The sequence below is a fragment of the Echeneis naucrates genome, chromosome 15 (genome assembly GCF_900963305.1).
Source record: "Echeneis naucrates chromosome 15, fEcheNa1.1, whole genome shotgun sequence".
In the NCBI taxonomy this organism is placed as follows: domain Eukaryota; kingdom Metazoa; phylum Chordata; class Actinopteri; order Carangiformes; family Echeneidae; genus Echeneis; species Echeneis naucrates.
In genome coordinates, this window is record NC_042525.1 from 20,716,041 (window position 1) to 20,738,368 (window position 22,328).

At 38.9% G+C, this 22,328-nt stretch overlaps 1 protein-coding gene across 1 annotated transcript in view; it reads right to left on the minus strand.

The window, feature by feature from the left end:
• The window catches only part of LOC115055082 (bifunctional heparan sulfate N-deacetylase/N-sulfotransferase 2-like), a 57,776-nt gene that overhangs the window by 22,485 nt on the left and 12,963 nt on the right, over nucleotides 1–22,328 (minus strand). Inside the window, exons 2-4 of the mRNA XM_029520535.1 lie at nucleotides 5,407–7,082; nucleotides 4,139–4,226; nucleotides 1,629–1,783 (exon numbers count right to left, since the gene is read on the minus strand). Of these exons, the coding sequence (XP_029376395.1) occupies nucleotides 1,629–1,783; nucleotides 4,139–4,226; nucleotides 5,407–6,483 (1,320 nt within the window). The 5' untranslated portion in view covers nucleotides 6,484–7,082. The remainder of the gene's footprint in view (nucleotides 1–1,628; nucleotides 1,784–4,138; nucleotides 4,227–5,406; nucleotides 7,083–22,328) is intronic.

Sequence of the window (22,328 nt, forward strand, 5' to 3'; positions counted from 1 at the left end):
ATCTGGATTATTTTCCCTTAGAACATTCTCACAGTTCAATTTCTTTACTTCTTTAATAAAACTTTCCTCATTTAACATTTTATATGATCTCCTCATTATCACTTTGGGTCCAGTTTTGTTAATTTTTGCTTTCCTGGCACTTGCAATTAGGCTATGATCACTGCACTCAGGTGGGACCGATCATGATTTGAGACAAAGCTTTGGAGCATTTAGTAAATGTATGATCAATGCAGGTAGAGGCTGTTATTCCATCAAACTTATAACATATCCGAGTAAGGTTATTTATCAATTGATGAAAACCACAAAGTTAGTTGCTGTTAGCAATTTGTTTCTTTGTGAACAACTGTCAGAAAACCAGTCTATGTTGAAGTCTCCTGTTAAATATATTTCAAAACTCATTACACTGATATTTTCAATCATCAACAGATTTCATCAATCTATATGTTATCAGCACTTGGAGGTCTTGGTAACAACAACCTATCAGCATAGGTTTGAGGCAAATGAGGCAAATGAATTTGTATCCATATTATTTTTAACTCATAACACATCGGATCCTTTCTTATTTTTACAGGAATGTGATCTTGACTGAAAAATGGTACTACTCCATGTGAATTTCTATCCCTTCTAAAGATGTTGTACACTTGAATGCTTAGGGCACTGTCATTGAATGTAGAATCCAATAGAGTGTGTCGATACAAAACAATTTTCTCCAGTTAAACTCTCAAAAAACTGAAATCATTTTCTGTGGCCCACAGAAAGAAAGGAAGAATTATCAGTCACATCGAGACTCTTTCTCTAAAACCTAATAATCAGGTTAGAAATCTAGGGATAATTTTAGACTCAGACCTGAAGTAACATCTGCAGCTTTTTATCATCTAAAAAACATTGCCAGAATCAAAGGAACAGTGTCTAAACCAGACATGGAGAGACTAACCCATGTGTTTGTCTCTAGCAGGTTAGACTACTGTAACGGCCAGCTCACTGTACTGTACTGGAGCTGTAAGACAGCTGCAGTACATCCAGAATGCTTCTGCTCAAGTCCTGACTTGAACCAGAAAATACAACCATATTATCCCAATGCTCAGGTCTCTGCACTGGCTTCCTGTTGCTCAGAGAATAGACTTTAAAATAGCTCTGCTTGTGTACAAGTCTTTTCATGGTCCAGCACCAAAGTACATCTCTGACATGCTAGAGCCATATGAACCATCTCGGGTTCTGAGAACCTCAGGGAGTGGTCTGCTGGTGGTGCCCAGAGTCAGGACTAAACATAGTGAGGCTGTGTTCCAGTTTTATGCTGCTAAAGTCTATAAAAGTCTTTTAGAAAGTGGGAAACACACCTCAACTCTGACAGCGTTTAAATCCAGGTTGAAAACAGTTCTAATTAGGTGTGCATATTGCAACTGAAACTATTTTATCTGCAATTTTATATTTTATGCAATGATTTTATCTGCCTTCTTGTAATTTCTTGTATGTGTAAAGCACTTTGAATTACCCTGTGTAGGAATTCTGTTCTATAAATAAACTTGCCTTCCCATGAATCCTTTTCAAACCTTTTCTGTTTTTGTTAAGCCAGTGAAACTACGCTGTTCTGACTGTCACCATGTCTGTAGTACATTAGCGCTGCTAACCTGAGCAAAGATCTTGTTGAGCCGCATCTGCTCTGCCAACACGCTGACATTGTGAAAAAGGTGGGGCTGCATATGGCTCCACATGTGAGGAAACCACCAGAAGTCCATCCTGTGTTGCAGCAACATGTCATCTCCCCGATCCTCCTCATCTGTACCTGAAAATAAAGAGACAGATACATAGACAGACAGCTGTATACACACAATTTACATATGATAAAAGTGGGCTGATCCACAATTTATACAACAGTTTCATCTTATGCTTCATTTGTGGCGTTATGTTATCAAACATATAATAATTCAGATTCTAATTTCTAAAAAATATATTAGCAGCATTGTACTCTCTCTCAAAATTGATTTGTATGCAGCTGGACCTGTATTTGTCTATTAAGACGTTTCAGTTCTTATCCAAGGGGCTTGTTGTACCTGTGAAACTACAGTCGTTTGGGGTCGTTCACATGAGACCACAACAATGGTCAAGTGAAACCAGTACTTTCACAGGTACTTTCGGTGAACACACCCACAGAGGTTAAAAACCTGGGTCTTTCTCAACTGTCTTGATTAGACTAGTGTGGAATAGGAAACCAACAAGCATGAACTGATGAAGTCCCTTGGATAAGAGACAAATACAAGTCCAGTTGCCTACGAATCAATTTTGAGAGAGAACAATGACCTGGATAAATGAGAAAATTCATAGACATAGCAGCGTTGTAGAATCACTTAATACTGGAAGAGAAAATTTGTGTCAGTTCCACCAAGGGTAAAACTGTTTTTTAAACTGTTTAATTAAAGAATGGTTCAATAAGTGAGTAAATATGAGTTACTGATAAAGACTGTTGTAATACCCAAGAATCTCTACAGTCATACACTCTGGATGAAGCCTGAAAGTAAAGAACTTCACTCCCTACCCAGATCTGTCCAACTAGCATAATAGGATAGAAAAAGTAAAAGAGTGCTGCTTTCCTTTCCCAAATTATGACTGAGGTGCCCTTGAGCTAGACTTATAACCTCCAATTGAAAAGATCTTCTTATGGTATGAAGTTGAAGCTACAGTATCTAACTTTTGCAGTTGAAATAAGACAAAAAACAGGTTTTGTAAAAGGTTTTGTAATCCGAATCCTGTAACAGCCCACAGCAGTGCAGAGATATCAGGTTTGTTTGCGCCTCAAAATCATTATGCTTGTAATGTTTTCTTCCATATGAGATATTAAAATGCTATACATTAAGGCTTGGTGATTAGGGGAAAATGCCAAATTGCAATTTTTCTGACAGCTATTGTTATTTGTTTTTTGATCATGTTGTGCTTTTTCAAGTGCTGGTGGAAGTTTGTCATGTTCTCCCAGTTACTCCTAAATGTCAGCTAGTAGAATAATTGTAGAGATTGCAGCTCATCTCAGACATGTGGAGCATTATTGAAAGAAAAACCTGATCTACCTGACTGAGACATGGCTCTGTGAGGACAGCACAGCCATCTGGTTTGATGGTGATACAGCCATAAGGGCAGCATATGACAAAATTACATCTTACAAATTCTTAGGAGGAGTGCTGTTCGTCCTATAAGACATGGGCCACTCAATTAAAAGTGAAGAAAAAGGTGTGGATCAGAATGCTGTATCTCCCAAGGGAGTTTGCACAAATTATCTTAATACTTATCTACGTTCCCAGGCAACTTCAATGCTGAGCCTTCTCGAATCCCAGATCAACCCGTCTTCGTGTTGGGTGACATGAATACATGTGAGCTGTCAGTTCAGCTCCAGACTGAGTTCATACATAGTGGCTGGGACTACTTCTGACTGGGGGACATAGCTGTGTACACTATGAAAGCCAAGGAGGAAAGCTATGCTTTTGATATGGGTCAGCTGCATAAAGTATTTTCTACATCACAGTCTTTTGCAATTTTTTAATTGCAATGTCTGCAATCATGACTTTGCTGAAAATTTGAATAGTTGCTCAACCCTACTAGATATGCAATCATGTCTGGTCCAGTATCAGCAGGGGACTAGCATGAATCACAGCTTACTGATTGCCAAAATAGAGAAGGGAAAATGTATTTTCTGCTTCACATCAATCAGATGAACAGACATGCGTCTGTTGAACTAATTTAAAGTTCATTCCATCCGATCCATCCATTGTTAAAATGCTTTGTTGATAAAATAGGTTTTTTTTTTTTTACGACAATACTGAAACATATACATCAGTGTTAATTTTAAGAATCATTTACCAGAATTGAATGCTCCATCACAAGATGAAGCCTATTTGTAAACAGGAAAAAAAAATTACGATCACACAATTGACATACTGCTTTCTTTACAGTTGCAGTTTTGAAGTGGGTCTATACATGATTGCTGGATTTTAATGGAGAGTTGTATCTATCTTATTCTCCATTTCACAACTGAGCCCCCAAGCATCCTCCAACCCCCAGCCCCTTCCAAACACATCAAAAGAAAAATAATAATAATAAAAGGTTTTATTTGGGGACCACTTCAGAGTCTGTATTGTCGGATGTTACATACCTGTGTGATAAAACTTTCCCGAAAAGCCTAAGTTGAAGGTGAAATTAGGGACCAGTGCCCTCAGTTTGTTTTGAGTGTTGAGCAATGCCTGTGAAAGGAGGAGAAATATACCTGAAATTCAAATGTAGGAACAACTGATATTAACATATTCTAGCACATGCTTGTGCTAATTTTTCATTTTATATAGTCACTGCAGAGATCAATCTCCTAAATGTGCATTTTCAAAATCCCTGTGTGTTCAGTTGCATCGATCCTTTCCTCAGCCCATTTCCTGGCATCTACTGCTCTGAGAGCTATCTCCAAGCCACTGACGGTGCAACTACCATGCCTCAGTATGAGAGTGAGATTAGCCAAGCAACGAGAAGTACCTGGTTTTATCTAGACATAGCGTTTAGAATTCTGCTCAGGGGTCAATTTCTGTCTCATCAGATTAAACCATGCTTAATGTCCCAAGTTAAACGCCTTTTGTCCAGCCATTCAACCACACAGTTGTGATCTGGGAAGGTCTGTTACAGGGGCCACTGACTGCATGGTGACCAACGCTCATCTTGGTTAATTGCTCACTTGGATATTTGGATGGTCAACTCTTCATAGATTTCAGGTAGTACTAGTTTTCTATTTCATAATTTTTTAAAGTGCAAAAATGTAATCATCAGAATACTAAAGCCAATTAAATATAAAACCCATGTGCAGTTATGGGAATGTCCCACATATACTATAATAACAAATATAATGCTCCAAACAAAAAAAAACAAAAAACAAAAAAACTAAAAAAACCAACCAACCAAAAACTTAACTTCTCAAGTAGAAATATATGCACTGTGTTCTCTTTCAATACACTTTCAAATAGGGCTGGACAATAATTCAATATTAATATATGTCACAATAAAAATGCTACATTAACAATTATATGGTTTTTATACACATTTCCAATATTTTAAAATACATTTGCAGTGTTTGTCACTCACTGATGTTCATTGGTGCACTGCCATCACTTGATTGTATTCAAGCCAGGCAAAAAATGCAGAACAGGCAATGTCGGCGCGTCACCACAGCCAGTGCTCTATGTAAGTAGTAAGTTAAACTCTGATTCAGTTTTAGCTTTGTTTGCCTATGACCACAATGCAAATGTGACTTAACGGGCTGATAAGAAAGTAGACGAAATTGTTGATAAGAGACAAGGAACTAATTCAGTGGTGTGGAAGTGGTACTTCAGTTACCATCTGCTCATTTTACCTAAAGATCACTTGTTAACGAAGCTCACCCACCTCCACGTCCGAAACCTTCATACGGGTTCCCTCCTTGCCAACGAATATATCATCCACATCAACCAGGATGTGGCGGTCCAAGGATAAACACAGTCTCTTCCCTGTCAGGTAAGCGATGGCATCTACAAATACCAGCTTGTGTAGCCAAAAGTTTAAATTGTTTCCAAAGAGAACTCTTTGAATGCCATCATGGAGACCTAAGTCTTGGACTACTGTGGCATGGAGTGCCCGTAGTGGACTAGGTCCAGAATGTGCTAGTGTTTCAGAAGACTTTATACTGGCTAGAAGCACTGGTTCATATGTAGAGTGGTTGGACTGGAAAATAGTCCAGTCATCCCCTGGTAACGGGCCCTGCTCCACCTGGTTGGGCTTGGTGATGTAGAGGAGAGGAGCATTAGGATTGAGGCGATAGTCACTGAGTCCCAGGTGTGAATGTAGAAAGAGGGGGAACCCTTTAAGTTGTGCGCTGAGAAGAGAGTTTTCATTAGCTTTGTAGAAGCCGATGACACCTACTCCATACTCTGTGCAGTACTTGTCGAGCAAGTCACGGTTCCATGCATCCAGATTGACATATTTCAACACATTTTCATAGATGATGAGTGTGTAACGCCCACGATTATCCTCAGTCAATGTGGGCATGTCGCCTTTACCTGGAGCAATCTCTGTCTGATAGTGGAACCGGCTGGACTCTAAAACAGCTACAATTTCCTGGCCAAGCTGGGAGTAGATGCTCTCTACAAACACCAGAACCACAGGTTCAGTCCTAGAATTATCTACAGCCTTCACCTGTCGAAGTCGGATCTGGCGTGGGGGAAGGAAGAGTGGTGCCCTCTGAACACCTAGCCCTCCTCCTGTAGCCCCAGTACTGGCTCCTGGAGACACAAGCCCTCCTCCCCCACCACAGTCACTGAAAGGTAAAGGGGGGGCTTCCTTAATTTTGGGGTTATTGGACACATAGTAAGCTAAGAAGGCCATGGACAGCAAACAGAAGATGATCAGTGCCAGGATGAGACGGTGAAGCTCCAGCTGGCGTACTCCTCGCATTAGCTTCCACACACCCAGCCCTGCACCTACCATGATGTTGGAGGGAAACAGCAGTACTGGGCAGCAAGCAGAAGTGGTGAACAGGCAAAGAAAGAAAAACTGTGGTGTAGGGGTAAGGGCAGCAGGGAGTGGAAGAGGAAGCTCTAGCAGCAGATATTGACACTATGCTTTGCTGAAGAATAGCCATTTACACTAGGTCACCATGGCCAGCATTATTCATTACCTGCCCTACACTTCTTTCTCTGAGGCACCAAAAACAATCAATGACTCAACGGTTGGAAAGAAGGGCCGATGGTTTTTTGATGGACGAAATGTAAATTAAAATAGAGAATTGAGGGAGAAATGAAGGTTAGTCGACTAAAAGTTAACACCATGAAAAGTAAGTACTTGTCCTAGGACATGTTGCTTAATGAATTTCTGCTCCAAAGTCCAGCTTCAGCTGTTTCCTGCTTGGCTCATTCTATCTTTCAAGCGGCTCTGCGGGTTTTTCTATACAGTGACATGTCCCAATGTACTGTAACTTGTCGAGTGTGTTGTCTCTCAAAAGTAGGGGTGCCTGTGCCGGTGGTGGTCTCTGCTTTGGGGCTGAAGCCCCTCGGGCTGCCTAACTTGGACATCCCACAAAAAGACACCTACAGAATGAGAAGAGGGGGAGGAGGGGGACAATATCAAATTGCATTAATTACTCATAGCTGGTCTGCACGAGTGAAAGAAGAATTTAGTTAAAAGAATAACATTTTTGACTACATTTTGTTACAGATGATACACTTATAAACAAACATTTTTCACACAGTTTGAATAAAACTTTCAACATGAAATGACAACTCTGGTCTAGTCTCTATATAGTTTAAAGTAGGAGTTTTTTGGGTTTTTTTTTTACATCTTGGGGGGGAATTGCACAGTTACTGAAAATTTCATATAGGATGACCACAGCATGGAACAAAAAACTTGTACAAGACACGTAAAATAAATATAAACAAAAGGCAAATATACAGATAGAGTGACTTCACTCTTCTATAATCTGCAATCCATAGAGCTAATCAATACAAAAGCTTCTAATGACTCAGATCTCGACAGAACCATTTACTAGTGAAGTTAACTAATGTCTCACTAATTCATAATTAAAAGTTTGAATTAGGCTTCCTATTCTAATTAATTAAATCTTTTAATACATTAACTTTCACAGAATCATAGCTGCTTTGGGATGAGTCTGTGTCATTCTTTTCTGAGCAAGACAAAGAATTGGCTGTGAAGGGGGGCTTGCTTGACTATAGTGACTATATTCACCTTTCAGCTCTGAGTTAGATTTAGGGCCAGTCTCAATACACCCCCTAACCCGACTTTTTAGCCCTACAACTAAATTTTGCGTGTTCCCTTGAGGGTAGTGGTGTGTGCAGTGGTAGTGGTAGTGGGTAGGGGCTATGAATCTAGCCCTTCAGATCACGGGTGTTCAGATGCTGACTTTCCGTGGAAGGGCCAGTGAAAATTTCCCAGAATGCTTTACATCATCATTTGCATACGGAATCAAACAACAGTGGTGACCCCCAGAGAGCGAGAGGATGTGGAGAAATCTGATAAGAAAAACCACAAAAGTATAACAAGAAAGCACAGAAGTCGATGATGTATTATTCTCCATGTACCTCTTGGTTGATTTATCAGTAGCCAGTTAGCAGGTGGAAATATGAGGAACTGCGGATAATTCAACCACTGAATTTCTTTCCCAGTGGGATTGAAGAAATAGATAGATAAAAAAAAAAAAAAAAAAAAAAAAAAAAAAAAAAACAAATTACACTTTTGCCTTTGTAAAAAAAATATAAATAAATAAAAAGCATAGTTCTGCTAAGGGACTTATCAAGCATATCTCCAGCCTCCAATTTTCTGTTCTCTGCAGTGTATTTAGGACCATACCATTTTTGTGAAAAGTAAATGTCTGAGATGACAGATTATTTTACAGAGCACCTAATGGTTTTGTTGCAGATGCTTTAGTGTCCAGCTGTGATTTCAAAATATATGTGAATATATAAAGTTATATTCCCCACTTTGGCATTTTGCTAAAATCTATTTATTCAGGCATCTGTTTATATGCACACACTGGGTTCTCAGACCATTGCCAGACAATAATTAAAGATTGAAGCCTAACCAGGAGTTGATTAAGTGCATGGGTAGTTAATTACCCATCTGTGTGCTTCATAGTCCTGGCTGATCCATCTTTCTGGCTCCAGTTATTGAGGACATCCTGACTCTTGAGAAGCAATGACTGTAATGGATAAAAACTTGGTAAAAAGATGAAAGTGCAGGGCATAGACTGTATACAAAAGTAGATGTGGGCTCTGTAGTTGTAAAGTGAAGCCAGTACAGAAGTGCCTTAAACTGAATGACCACTGGGGGATGAGACAACTAGTTGGAAAATTAAGAAAGATAACTACTGGAGGAGACAAGCTGCCTTTAGCTCCCCCCGTAATTCACACCTTAGTTTTATCACTGTGTAAATGTAACCTGATGTCCTTGCTGTCCTCATGGAGCCATGTCTCAGTTAAACAGATTACATGATTAACATAAAGAATCTTTTTTATGTCAAAGTTAGCAAAGTGATTCACTAGTGGTTCACAACAAATTTGTGTTACTGTTCAGAAACCTAATAATTTGTGAATGGCGATCAAGTGTTTTTGTTAAAATGAGCAGACCAAACAATCAACTTGATATAAGATAAGATATAACATAGGAGCTCACATACATATCATGAACTGCAGTTGCATTCTGACTGTCTCTGGTGCAAAAATAGAAAGGCCATGAGGTGCAAGTTGGGATAACAGTGACATTTTACCTTTCATCCTGTTACTGATTTTATAGTTTTCAAAGGTAATTTAGACCCCAACTTATAGTTGTTATTGTTATCCTATTATTATTCAGTTATTCTCACTGTTAATTAAATGGAAATACGTGCAGCGAATGTGTCTCAAGTGATTGTAGTTTAAAAGTTCATGGAAGGTTCAGTCACTGGTTAATGGTTGTTACTGATTACAAGTGTATTATGAAGAGATGAACATTTCAGATGACGCAAAGGCTATTGAAAAGTGCAAGCCAGGGGTGTTGGATACAAATGGTTTTTTCTGAACTTCCTCTCCAATCCAACTAAAAATGTGCATCTCACTCACTGATCTTCTATTGCTTATCTATTTCCAGGACATGGGGGGTGCTGGAACCATCCCAAGTCACATTGTGCAAGGGTAGGGTGCCTGGGAATCGAACACACAAGCTTCTTGCTGTGAGGCAACAGCACTAACCACTATGCAAGACAAAACAGTCAGGTAAGTCGAACTTTATTCAACTCATTCACAATAACTCAGAATATTGTTCAGTTTTGACAAATACAGAAAAATACATTCACATTTAAATGTACAGTAATATTTTTTTGAAGCACAATACGTGTTGGTATTACAAAAAGTGGCGGAGGTAAGCGTACTGCGTACTGTTCTCTGAATGGTTTATCGTCGACAGCAATAGCAAACACCTGAATTGAACCACCTGATTAGTGTGACATTGGAACAACATCGTATAACAACATTTGATTATAATTGGATTAAGATATGAATTTGAAAATTTAGTTTACGTTAAAAACCTAACGTTGGCTTGACGTCAAATTATAGTAAGGCAACGCTAACTAAATGTTGGATGGTGGTTGGTTCCCAACACTACATAATTAGTTATCTAATGCTGTCTGACGTTGCAATCCATATCCTACCAAGGACCAACTTTAATACAAAGTCCCTGTGTCAGCTGGGAATGCTCAGACAATCCATCAAGCAGAGTGGCTTCGTCACTCAACAAAGTTGCACAAAAACATTTTGACAGATTTTGGAGCAGTGTACCACATAAAATTGGCTTGAGGTCAGTAAACACAACAGGATTTCCTACCTAAGGTGCACTGCCGATTTTTGAGAAAATTTAAGGATTTTAAGTGCGCCTTATAGTGTGGCTGGGCTTGAAAAAGAATTTTCACTCAAGCTAACAGCACTAATACAGTTTTGAAAAAAAAAAAAACAAAAATGGAGTAATATTGCACTGTCCGCAAAAGTGCATCTGCCAAGTACTGACATAAAAGGGACAAATATGGTTCAGGTTATATTATACAGTTTAATTCATTGGTACTACTTTGAAGAAATCTGTGTCCACCTTAATATTAAAGTTTTGTTTTGTTTTTTTTTTTAAAGTACATTGTTTTCAAAGAGCAATGATAGGAAAAACATCCCTGTGTGTGTGTGTAAATGTCCTCAATACCCATAATTAAAGTAAAATTGATAACGGGGTAAGGACTGAGCATCTCTCTCGCCCTCCCTCCTTCCCTCCCCCCTGCATGCGGTGGTAAGAACCATGGTTCTAAAAAAAAAAAAAAAAAAAAAAAAAAAAAATATATATATATATATATATATATATATATATATCACTGTTTCTCCCAGTTCTAAGCATTTGTACTATATTTACTAACCATTTTCTCCCGAAGTCTCTGTCTCTCCCAGTTCCTCTCCTCTCTCTCCCTGTCGTCATGAATTCTGTACTACAGCTCATCTCCATGAACTTCATGTAGTAACATGTTCCTGCCTACACCTCCACCTCCCCCAAGCCTCTGTCTGTGCCTGTGTCTCCCCCCCACCCCCCACTCTCCAACTCTCAACCCAACCGGTCGAAGCAGATGGAGCCTGGTTCTGTGCGAGATTTCTGCCTCTTAAAGGAAGTTTTTCCTTGCCACTGTTGCCAAGCGCTTGCTCATGGGGGGATCTGTTGGATCTCTTTAAATAATTTTATAAAGAGTTTGCTCTATATGTAAAGCGCCTTGATGTAACTTTGTTATTATTTGGCGCTATGCAAATAAATCTGATTTGATTTGATAACTAAATATTGCTGCCATACTGGAAGCTAATATTTAAATTTCATATGTAAAATATAAAAATATAAAATATGTAACAGATGGTCTTAATGATGTGATGTAAAAAAGGAAGAAAGAGCACAGTCTCAGTTGGATTGACTTTTCAACCTTCAACTTATCATTGCTGGGAACATCTGGAAAAAAAGCCATGATTCAGAGAAACAAGCCATCAAATCAAATTTCTTATTTCTTATGCAACACCAAATAATAACAATTACATCAAGGCACTTTACATGGTGTGGAGAAAAAACAAGAGAAGGAGGAGAGTTGGTGCTATGAAAAAATGCAAGCAAAACATACAGATCAGAGTTTCCTCTACATCCATTTAGCAGTGGTGAGCAGAATAACACCACTTATTTTAAGTCATTGGCTGTTGTTTAGGATGTCTTCACCTGGCTTCACAAACTTACTCACCAGCATCTCCAACAATATATTTGAAGAAAAAAACAAAACTAAACAGTGGCTTGGATGCTATGTTCACAAAAACTCAGAACCGAGAATTCTATATTCCAAGTCATTTGTGCATATTCTCATTCATCCAGGTCATCCAAAAGATTATCTTTAAACACTGAAGACCCTTCCACAAATGCTCCATTGGAATTAAGATAGGTAATTGACTGGGCCATTCCGACACTTTGACTGTTTTAAAACCATGTACATCCCATGTAAAGGACAACTTGCCAAATGCCTATGCATTTAGTTGGATCTTAGGAATATAGATTGACACATCAACGACTCCTTACACATCACTGACAATGATCACACATTAAAGGGGAAAAAAAAAAAAAAAAAAAAAAAAAACGTGTTACTCCTTAGTAACACTTACAGCTTCTTCTTTTTTTTTTTTTAATACAGATTCTATTATAAATGGTCTGGCATAATGAACACAGCTTGATTTGATACATACATCTTTTGTCAACACAGCATGACATTTCAAAATAAGGATGCTTCTACACACAAATGCAAACTTTCTCTGCACACACTGTATTAGCAGAACCGCATAAAAAATTGTTGTTGGCATAGATACTACAATTCTAATGTGGTGCAGTGTTTAACCCATTTTGTTGACTAATCAGATTTAAATAAATCATTGGCACTGCCACAAAGCCACTGCTACAGTGTGTGATTGTGTTTCATTAATTACAAGGTCTGTGTCCATTTGTGCCTGTGTGATTTTAAGAGGAAAGTTTGTGTATGCATGAGTGCAATTAAGTCAAAGAGTTGTGTTATGCTGGATGATCAATCTTTCACACAAGACTTTCCAAGAATAAGCTGTCCCTTTGTTTGGCTTTTGCCTACAGGATTGGAGGGCATTGGTAAGGACTGAATCCTCTTCACAGCTGTCTAGAATTTCCCAACAGTGTTCCTTTTTATTCCAAAGGCAGCATACAGGTACACAATTTCTAGATAACAAAGTGAGACTGAGGAGCAAACATATATTATAATTGCCTGTCATACTCCCTTTATTACAAAAAATATTTAGTGCAGATCTTTACTAGCTCTGGTTCTCTGGTGTGTGGGTGTGTATGTGTGTGTTTGAACATACTTTAGATGAACAGTTATGGTAAATACTCATTGCAGACCTACAGTATGTACATTATGCTTTGCTTGTGCATCCACAAGGTAGTATATTGCACAAGTCTAACATGCATTAATAATGGTTCTCCCTTGTATAACAATAACTGCACATACCCTCACAAAACACTGACTGCACATACCATAGCTCAACTATGTAATAACATGGCTTGTTCTTTTTTTAGTTGAAGAATTTCTTAAAAAAAATAAATAAAAATAAATCTAAAAAGGATCCTTTTGACAGTATGTTTTCAAAGCTAATCCTAACAAGTCTGAGAAACACAGGAAGTCATACTGATGAAGCAGAATGCTGAGCAAGGCTAAACAAAGCTTCCTGCTCAAGTATTAATTACAGCCTGCTTATCGTGCCCCAACACGTAATAAGACAAGTAATTCTCCATGTAGACATTTTCCTCTGAGACGCACTATAATGCCCTCCAACCACTATCTGTTGATTCCATACTAAAAGCCAACATGTTCACTCCACTTGGTTCAGATTTTTAGCTCATTTTCTAACATATTAACCATCTAATTATTACTTTCATGTAGCACTAACGTCAGACATGACACATCCAAGAGCATTACATTCTGCTGCTAAGTACACAAGGCAAGACAGCGGACTCACCGGAAACACTGTGGACTCTGATTGTTTGAAGCAGTTCACTCAGTCCGTTTACATGCACAGTTAAGTCAAGCTATGGTATTATGTCGATAAAACCATCTCATTGGACTTCTGTCCTTGTCCCAGTATACATGCACGGGAGTGGAATCGATTTATTTGTTGAAATCATGTCGCCTCCATTACATAAGGTGGCGATATGCACTCTGTTGGCTTGTGGGTAATGGGCCACTTCCGATTGACCTATGACATTACAGACCACAACAGAGGTTAAAAAAAAAAAAAAAAAGGGCTGGTGAGCTAGCAAGTTAGTCTCTGTATCCGTCCAAAAATGAGCTTTTGCTGCAGAATTTACCATGTTCGACGCAAAGCAGTTAGCTGGCTTCTTTTGTCTGTCCTCTTACATTTGTGTTTACGTTTTAAATGCTGTTCGACTTCCTGGTCGTAGCTTAGCATGACTCTTAAGCACATGCGAAGATCACCTCCACCAGCTCAGTTTTGGTTGGACTAACACAATAATTTGTTTGGGTTATTTATTTATTTTTTTTATTTTTTAGGTGTTATGCAAGCTTGCTTATAGACCTGAGTCGCAGACTCACTAGAAACAATACTGAACCAGATGATTCAGGTGATTAGGTTCAATGGAAACACTACTGAATAAGATGATTAGGCGGGACCAGTTCACTGACTCAGGTGGGCAGACTGACACAAACACAGCTGGCCTAGATGAGTCAGTTCACTGACTCTAGTCAGTGAATCAAGTAATAAGTTAAAACATTGTGATAAGTGGGTAAACACACTAGTGTTCGCTATGTGGCAGATATATACTATAATGATTCAGCCTATTTTATGCAAAACAATAACAATACATTCTTTTTTTGGTGTATTCAATTTTAAAATAAATGTCTGTAAACTAGTAACGTGCCAAAATTCTAAAAAGGGGGTAGGAGGCAAGTTTTCCAGTAGCCAAGGGTTTAGATGGAGCGGATGCATTATCATCTTTATAGGGCGTTATAACACAGAATTTAACATAAACCAGCATACTCCATATAGCTTGAATTCATTATTATAATTGTGAGCTTTGCCTTCCAAACAGCAAACACTATGTACCAACTCCTAATGAATGTTTTCGAAAGGACTGGAAGATATATCCTCATTTAAAAAGACATTGTAAACTGCTTAGATACTATTTTAATCATACTATTTCTAACACTTGTTAGAGTTAAATGTAATTTAGTTCAACAGGACTTCACCATTGATTTCCTAGATATGATCCCAACAATTGGCGATTTTTTTTATCCTTTACTGAACCTAAAAACACGTGACACAGGCATATTTCTGTATGCAAAATAATGCAAAAAGGAATCTTTTATTTATTGCTAATTATGAAAATGAAGTGTGAACATGTGCGGCCATTTACTCAATAATTTCATAATTATAGTGAGGATGCACATCTCCATAACTCATGAAAAAAAATTTATATGCATTCTAATTCAAGATTGGAACATTTGCCTGCAGATCAGACAGCAGGTTTTCATGCTTACTTACCAGCTGTTCCTCAACAAGTTGCCATTTTCCCCAGTTTCCACATGAGGATAAATGTCACTTTGATGAAACATAACAAATTCATTTTTACTTGAAAGATCTGACAGTTTCAGGGACATTGGAGTAGGACTGTAAAGTTCCCAGAATCAAGAAAATATTATTGACATGGATGTCAATTAATTAAACAGGCACTTTATAACATTTGCAAGCAATTAAATTGTTAAATATTTGTATAAACAGAAAATCTGCATCAATCTCTGATTACCAGAGCTTGAATTGCATGTTTTATTTGTCTCCAACAAACTAAGAACCCATAAAGTGGGCCTTTTCCACACGTAATTTTCTGTGACGTTGTACTATAATCAGTATTAATGTGAAAATGACTGGCTGGATCGCATTTTGAGTCTGGACTCCCAGATCGCGTCCCTACAAGACAACGCTGGAGACAATAGTAAATAAAAATTGCAGAAAATACTTCAGCAACTCGACCTGTTAATTTTTATTTATTTATTTATTTTGGTATAGAAATTACGATTCGAAACTAATCAGCTAATTAGACTTCAGGCATATCTTACAGACATAGACAAGGATGCCCTGGAACTTTTACTTCTGAACTTAGATAAAGCTGAAGTTACTAAGTTATCTGAGCACCTTAGAGAACCATTATCTAATCATCTAATCTTGGCCTCCAGGATATGTCCTTTGTCCCTCATACAAAACAAGTCTGTAGGACAGCCTTCTTTCACATATGCAATATTGTGAAGATCAAAAACATCCTGTCTCAAGAGGATGCACAAAAACCAGTGCATTCATCTTCCCACGAATGCCCAGTCTTTGGAGAACAAGATGGATGAGATCAGGGCACGGATCGCTTTCCAGCAGGGCATCAGAGACTATAACATCTTATGTTTCACTGAATCCTGGCTGTACGCTTCTATCCTGGACCACTCGGTCACACCAGCCAAGCACTTTCACATCGCTCGCATGGATTAAACAGATTCTAGGAAATCCAAAGGGGGCAGAGTTTGTCTCATGAGAAACATGAAGTGGTGTGACCCAAGGAATACCACCATCCTCTCCCCTGGCTGTTCTCCCCATCAGGAACACCTTACCATCATGTACCGTCCACATTACCTGCCCTATGAGTTCACAGCAAATATCACCATGGTGGTCTACATTCCACCTCATGCTGACACAGATACAGTGGTGAAAAAAAGTTTTCGGACACCCCATGCATTTGTGAAATAATGCATTAAGAATCACTCTCAGGTATCCAAGAGCAATTTCTTTTAGAACAGACATAGCCAACATACAAAACAAATGAGCAGTAATGAGTAAGACGCACTTTTTTATGCTCTGAGTTGTTTCCTCCTTTTAAGCCTAATATTTACTGCGCGCAAACTTTTTTTTTCCTGCTTCTGCCTGGTAATTAATCTCTGTTTAAGGCTATCAAACTCATTTTTATGCCAAGATGCCTGCCAAGGATAATGAAAGTGGAAAAAACTCCTCTTCCACTGCTGCTAGCAATGAAGCGATATTAGCTGCTATCACTAAACAAGGTGAGGAGCTAGCCAAAGTCTCTAAACAAGTGGACGAACTTAAGAAATCAATGAAAGATCAATCTATCAATCTATCAATGCATGCTTGTCCAGCCTTCAGAACAAACACCGCAAAGTCGAGCGTCGTATGGGGGACGCAGACGAGGCTCTCTCATCTGCTGACCAACGTCTCACAACTCTGGAGGCCACATGTAAGGAGCTGCAAGTCACTAACAGCCCCCTCTGTTCTAAGCTCAATGATTTGGAAGGGCGATTAAACGATTAAACCAATCAAGATAGATAGAGCACACCGCAGCCTGAAGCCCAAGCAAAAGGATAAGACCAAAGTCCACAATGACAGAGATGTGCAAGACATCTTACAGCTAAGTCATCAACATGCACCCCTAATCTACAACAGTGGGAAGGTGTTGATATTCCTCGACTATACAACGGGGTGGCATCCCAGCGGCAGTCCTTCAACAATGTGAGCAACACACTCACCGAAGCTGGAGCCAAATGCTCTCTTCATTTTCCAGCTGCAGAACGACTTGCTGAATCTCTATCAAATAAAGTTTAGGCCTAAGTTAAACTGTTTTTAGTGCAGGTTATACTGTTAACATACTGTAGATTAATTTCAGCCAAATTGGTAATTTGGGTGCTTTGGCTTTATTATGGGAGGGGTATATTTGTTCTTTGTCAATATGCCAATTATTAAGTTAAATGTCAACCTGCTTTTTCTACTATGCTGTCATTTAGATGCAAGATAACTGTTCAACTAGGCTAGGAGGTTGTCCAATCACTTTTATATCTTAGAATTGCAGAGGACTTGGTGGAGCATTTAAGCGAGGGAAAGTATTCAATCTTTTAGATACCCACAGCTCTCAAAATGTTATCATTGGTGGAGACTTCAATTGTTACCTTGATTCTCTACTGGACAGGTCTTCTTCTAAATCAGCCCTAGCTTTAAAATCTGTATCCCAACTCAATAATTTGATGAAGTCAACTGAGCTGGTCGACATTTGGAGGCTTCAACATCCTTCTGATAGACAATATTCTTTTTTCTCCCCTGTCCATGGTAGCTTTTAGACAACTGATTACTTTTTGGTTGACGCTAGATTAATATCAAAAGTAGTCAGCTCGACATATCACAGTATCTTAGTCTCAGATCATGCTCCCCTCGCAATGTGTATTCATTTTAACTTGCATGCATGCCACTACAATTGGAAATTCAACTCCACTCTACTCTCAGATAAAGGCTTCTGTGAATATCTATCCATTAAGATCACAGACTTACTCTCTCTGATTCAACATTATGGGAGGTCTTTAAGGTTGTTGTAAGGGGACAGGTCATTTCTTATCAGTTTTCCTGTAAAAGAGCTAAGCTGAAGCGTATTTCTGAGATTGAGTTAGAGTGGTCTGCGCTTGAGAAATCTTATAGACAAACAATGAGGATACCCTCAATGCTATTTTGAAAATAAAATATGAAAACAATCAGATTCTTGGTGGGCAGGTGAGGCTTTATATCTTGAGGCTAAGGCAAACACACTTTGAGATGGACGAGAAAGCACACAAACTGCTCTCTAGGCGATTACAAGGAGTGCAAGCAGATAGGGCAATACATAAAATTTACTCTGCACAAGGTCGGTTAATGGATCCCAAAAGCATCAATGATAGATTTTTGGATTTTTACAGCTACTTATACACTTCTAGGTCCTCAGCCACCGACACAGAGATAAACTTTCTCATTGCACTGGACGTTCCAGTTGATGATAATGCTAGACAGGTCTTAGATGCAGATTTCATGCTAGATTAAATTAAAACTGATGTGGCTTCTTATCGTACTCTGAGCTTGCTCAATTCCGACCAAAAGATTATAGCCACTTTTTTCTAACAAATCGACTGAACAAATACATTGGTAGACTAATCCACCCTGACCAAACAGGTTTCATTCCAGATAGGTTCTCTTTCTCTAACACCCGCCTCCTACTGAATATCATGTACTCTACGAAACTGCCCGATGCTGCTGTTAATTACTGGATGCACAGCAGGCTTTCAATCAAGCTGAGTAGAGTTGTTTGCTGTCCTTGAGAAAGATTTGGCTTTGGTTATAAATTTATGACATTGCTAAAAATGCTATATGCTTGTCCCAAGTCTTCTGTTCTGACTAACTTTGATAAGTCTCCTCAGTTCATGTTAGGGCGGGGTACGAGACAGGGGTGCTGCCTTTCACCTATGCCTTTTGCCCTGGCTCTTGAGCCTTTGGCAATAGCTATTAGAGCCAGCCCTCGAATCAGTTGGATTAAATGTGGTACATCTGATTGTATCATTGGCCTGTATGTGGATGATGTGATCCTGACTCTGTCAGATGCACAATCATCTCTATCCACCCTTCTTGGTTTGATAAGGCACTTTGGGCAGTTCTCTGGGTTCACTATTAACTGGGATAAAAGTCTCTTCATGCCTTTGTCTGGATACTGTTTTTCTCAGTGCTCTACCATTTAAGGTTGCTGCTGATCAGTTTAAATACTTAAGGATTAACATCACCAATATTCATAAACTACTCTTTAAACATAACTACATGGAATTCACTTGTCAAGCTTAGAGGCATGATAGAAAAATGGAAACTTCTCCCTTTGTCATTGATAGGGCGTATCAATATTATTAAAATGATTGTACTGCCCAAATTAATTTCGCTTTTTCAGAATGCACCCATCTTTCTTACATCCTCCTTTTTAAAGACAGTAGACTATCATCATTCCCTTCATTTGACACAACAAGCCACCCCGCATAGCCAGGGCTCACGTACAAAAACCTCAGCCGAAGGTGGTCTTGGACTTCCTGTTTTGCGCCATTATTACTGGGCCTATGATGGCAAAACATGGATTTTCTGGTACCATGCTGTAACTGCTGGTCAGGAGCATAACCTCCATTCTAGTTGGCCTGTGAGGGAATCCCATAATGCAACGTCAATAATTGGAGCATCCTTAATTCATTTAGAATTCTTAAGCAAATTAAGACTGTGACTGTCCTGTTATGCTCCTATATGTCAGAATCCTACTTTCAAACCAAGTCTGATGGACTCTGCATTTATGCACTGGGCTGGGAAGGGCCTGTTTGTACTGAGAGATCTCTATATACAGTCCGCTCCAAAAGTATTGGAACAGCAAGTTAAATTCTTTTGTTTTTGTTGTATACTGAAGACATTTGGGTTTCAGATAAAATTAGGAATATGACACAAAAGTTCAGAATTCCAGATTTTATTTCGTGGTTTTTACATCTCCATGTGTTAAACAACCCAAGCTACTGCACAAACACTGGGCATAGTCACTACAACAATTTCGAATGTTCTGAAAAAAGAAAGAAACTACTGTTACCAAGGTAACAACAGCAATTGATGACAGAAAAATTGTAAGAGCTGTGAAGAAAAACCCAAAAACAACAGTCACTGACATCACTGCCAACCTCCACAGGCCAGGGGTGAAAGTGTCACAATCCACTGCTCGAAGACTTCGAGAGAAGGAATATAGAGGTCATACCACAAGATGCAAACCACTCATCAGCAAAAAGAAGGGTTGTTTAACAAAACTATATGTAAAAACCATGAAATAAAAGCTGGAATTCTGACCTTTTGTGCCATATTCATCATTTTATCTGAAGCCCAAACGTCTTCAGTTTACAACAAAAACAAAGTAATTGAACTTACTGTTCCAATACCTTTGGAGGGGACTGTAAACGATTGTTTTCCATCTTTTACCCAACTTCAGGAAAAATACCAAATTCCCCCTGGGCATTTCTTTCACTATCTACAAATTAGAGATGTTAGGCAGTCTCTCCCCCTTGACCAGATGCCCAACCGACATCACTTTTACATTCTTCTTCCTAGAAGCCCTATAGCTAAAGGCCTGATCTCACTGTTTGTTTCACTTTTCTCACTGAGCGCACCTTCTCTTGACATCAGAGATGCCTGGGTTAAGGACACTGGAGAGGAGATTTCAGATGGGCTGTGGGCAATAGAGAGGGTTGGAACATGTTCTATCAATGCTAGACTACAGCTCATTCAATACAAAGTCATTCATTGCTTACTCGAAAAGTAAACTTAACAAGAGAAATAAGTGAAAATCTAGCGTTGGGACCCTGGCACACCTTTTCTGGGCCTGTACCTAGCTCAGGGTTATCTGGGACGACATTTTTCATTTATACAGTGTCATATATAACAAGCCACTGCAGCCAGATGGTATTTTTGCAATACTACACTGCTCCACCTACTCTATAACCCTCCCAATAACACTGCAACAAGCTCGTGTTTGGTATAGTAATAGCAAAAAGATTGATCTGAGAGAATGGAAATCTGAAATTGAAATAACACTTTAATCTTCTCTTGGACTTTGTTGTCTTGTTTTGGTCTGTGTCTGTTGTGTTTTGACTGTTACTGTACTTTATGTTGCCTGAAAACTTTCAAAAATAATATACATAAAAAAAAAGCCATTCAAAACTTTAAATTGATTGGGTAAATGAAATTACATGAGAAATGTTGAGTATTGGGTCATTTTGGTACCAGTGATCCACAAATTATGTAGAAAACACAATTTTTCTTGTTTTACTCATGCTTCATGTCTATATAAAGCCAGCACATTTGAAAGTTCTTCAGAGACAAAAATGGCTAAAACAAGGAACCTAACACAGGAAACACGCCTGAAGATACATATTCTCAGCCAGGAAGTGCAGATACAGTCCTTCAGCAGTTGGATACACTCTGCAGAAACACAGACAAACTGTTATAATAGTCCCCAGGTCTCATTTTGTTATTGGGTATTACGGTGAGATCACTTATTCCTGTGGCTCTTTTAATTAAGGCTGCCCAGCCTGTCATCCACCACCTCTGGGGGGGGCAAGCTGATAAAAGCCTCCCCATGAAAGTGACGGGGTGGCTATGATACAAGCTGAACAGTCCGCATCAGCAGTGTGTGTCTCTCGCTGCTTAATCAAATTGTGATAGTTAACTCCAAGTTAACTTAGTTTTAGGTGTTAGACTCATTTACGTTAACTTGAAAGAGGCACTAGTTCTAAGGTTTCAGGGGATGTCAGCTTTAGTTATTTTTCAATCTTCCACCCTTGCACCGCACACAGATAACCTACCTGTCAAGATCACTTGGATTTATGGGTGGCTGCTAGAATGTGCTTTTTTAAGAAAGCAGGGTCTTGTTTTGTTTATTATTTGCCCCCACCTGCAGCCCTTCTCCCTTGTTCTTTGCTTCACTTAATATTCTGTGCATTGTTTTGATTATCTGTTCTCTAGCTCGGACCAGCATTCAGCTGGTGAGGGACAACCTTGGTGATACTTGTTTTTCTGTGTTCTTTTAACCTGCTGAACAATAAATGGCTGTGCTGTTGCTTCCCTTTTCCCTAAACAGCTATGGGGTGTAACAAACCAACAGCTTGTTAGACAAACCAAGGGTTTCTTCAGCAATAAATGGGGTGACCAAGGGTTTCTTCAGCAATAAATGACTGATCCACATGTGCAGGGAAAAAAAAACAAAAAACAAAAAACAAAAAAAAACACCAAATGATATCACATGAGCTTCAGCAGCAGTGGTCAAACCAAACTGGTGTCCAGTATTTCACCTGCACTGTCTGTGGCCAACTTTTAAATCATGGCTTAAGGTCCTACAAGGCTGTC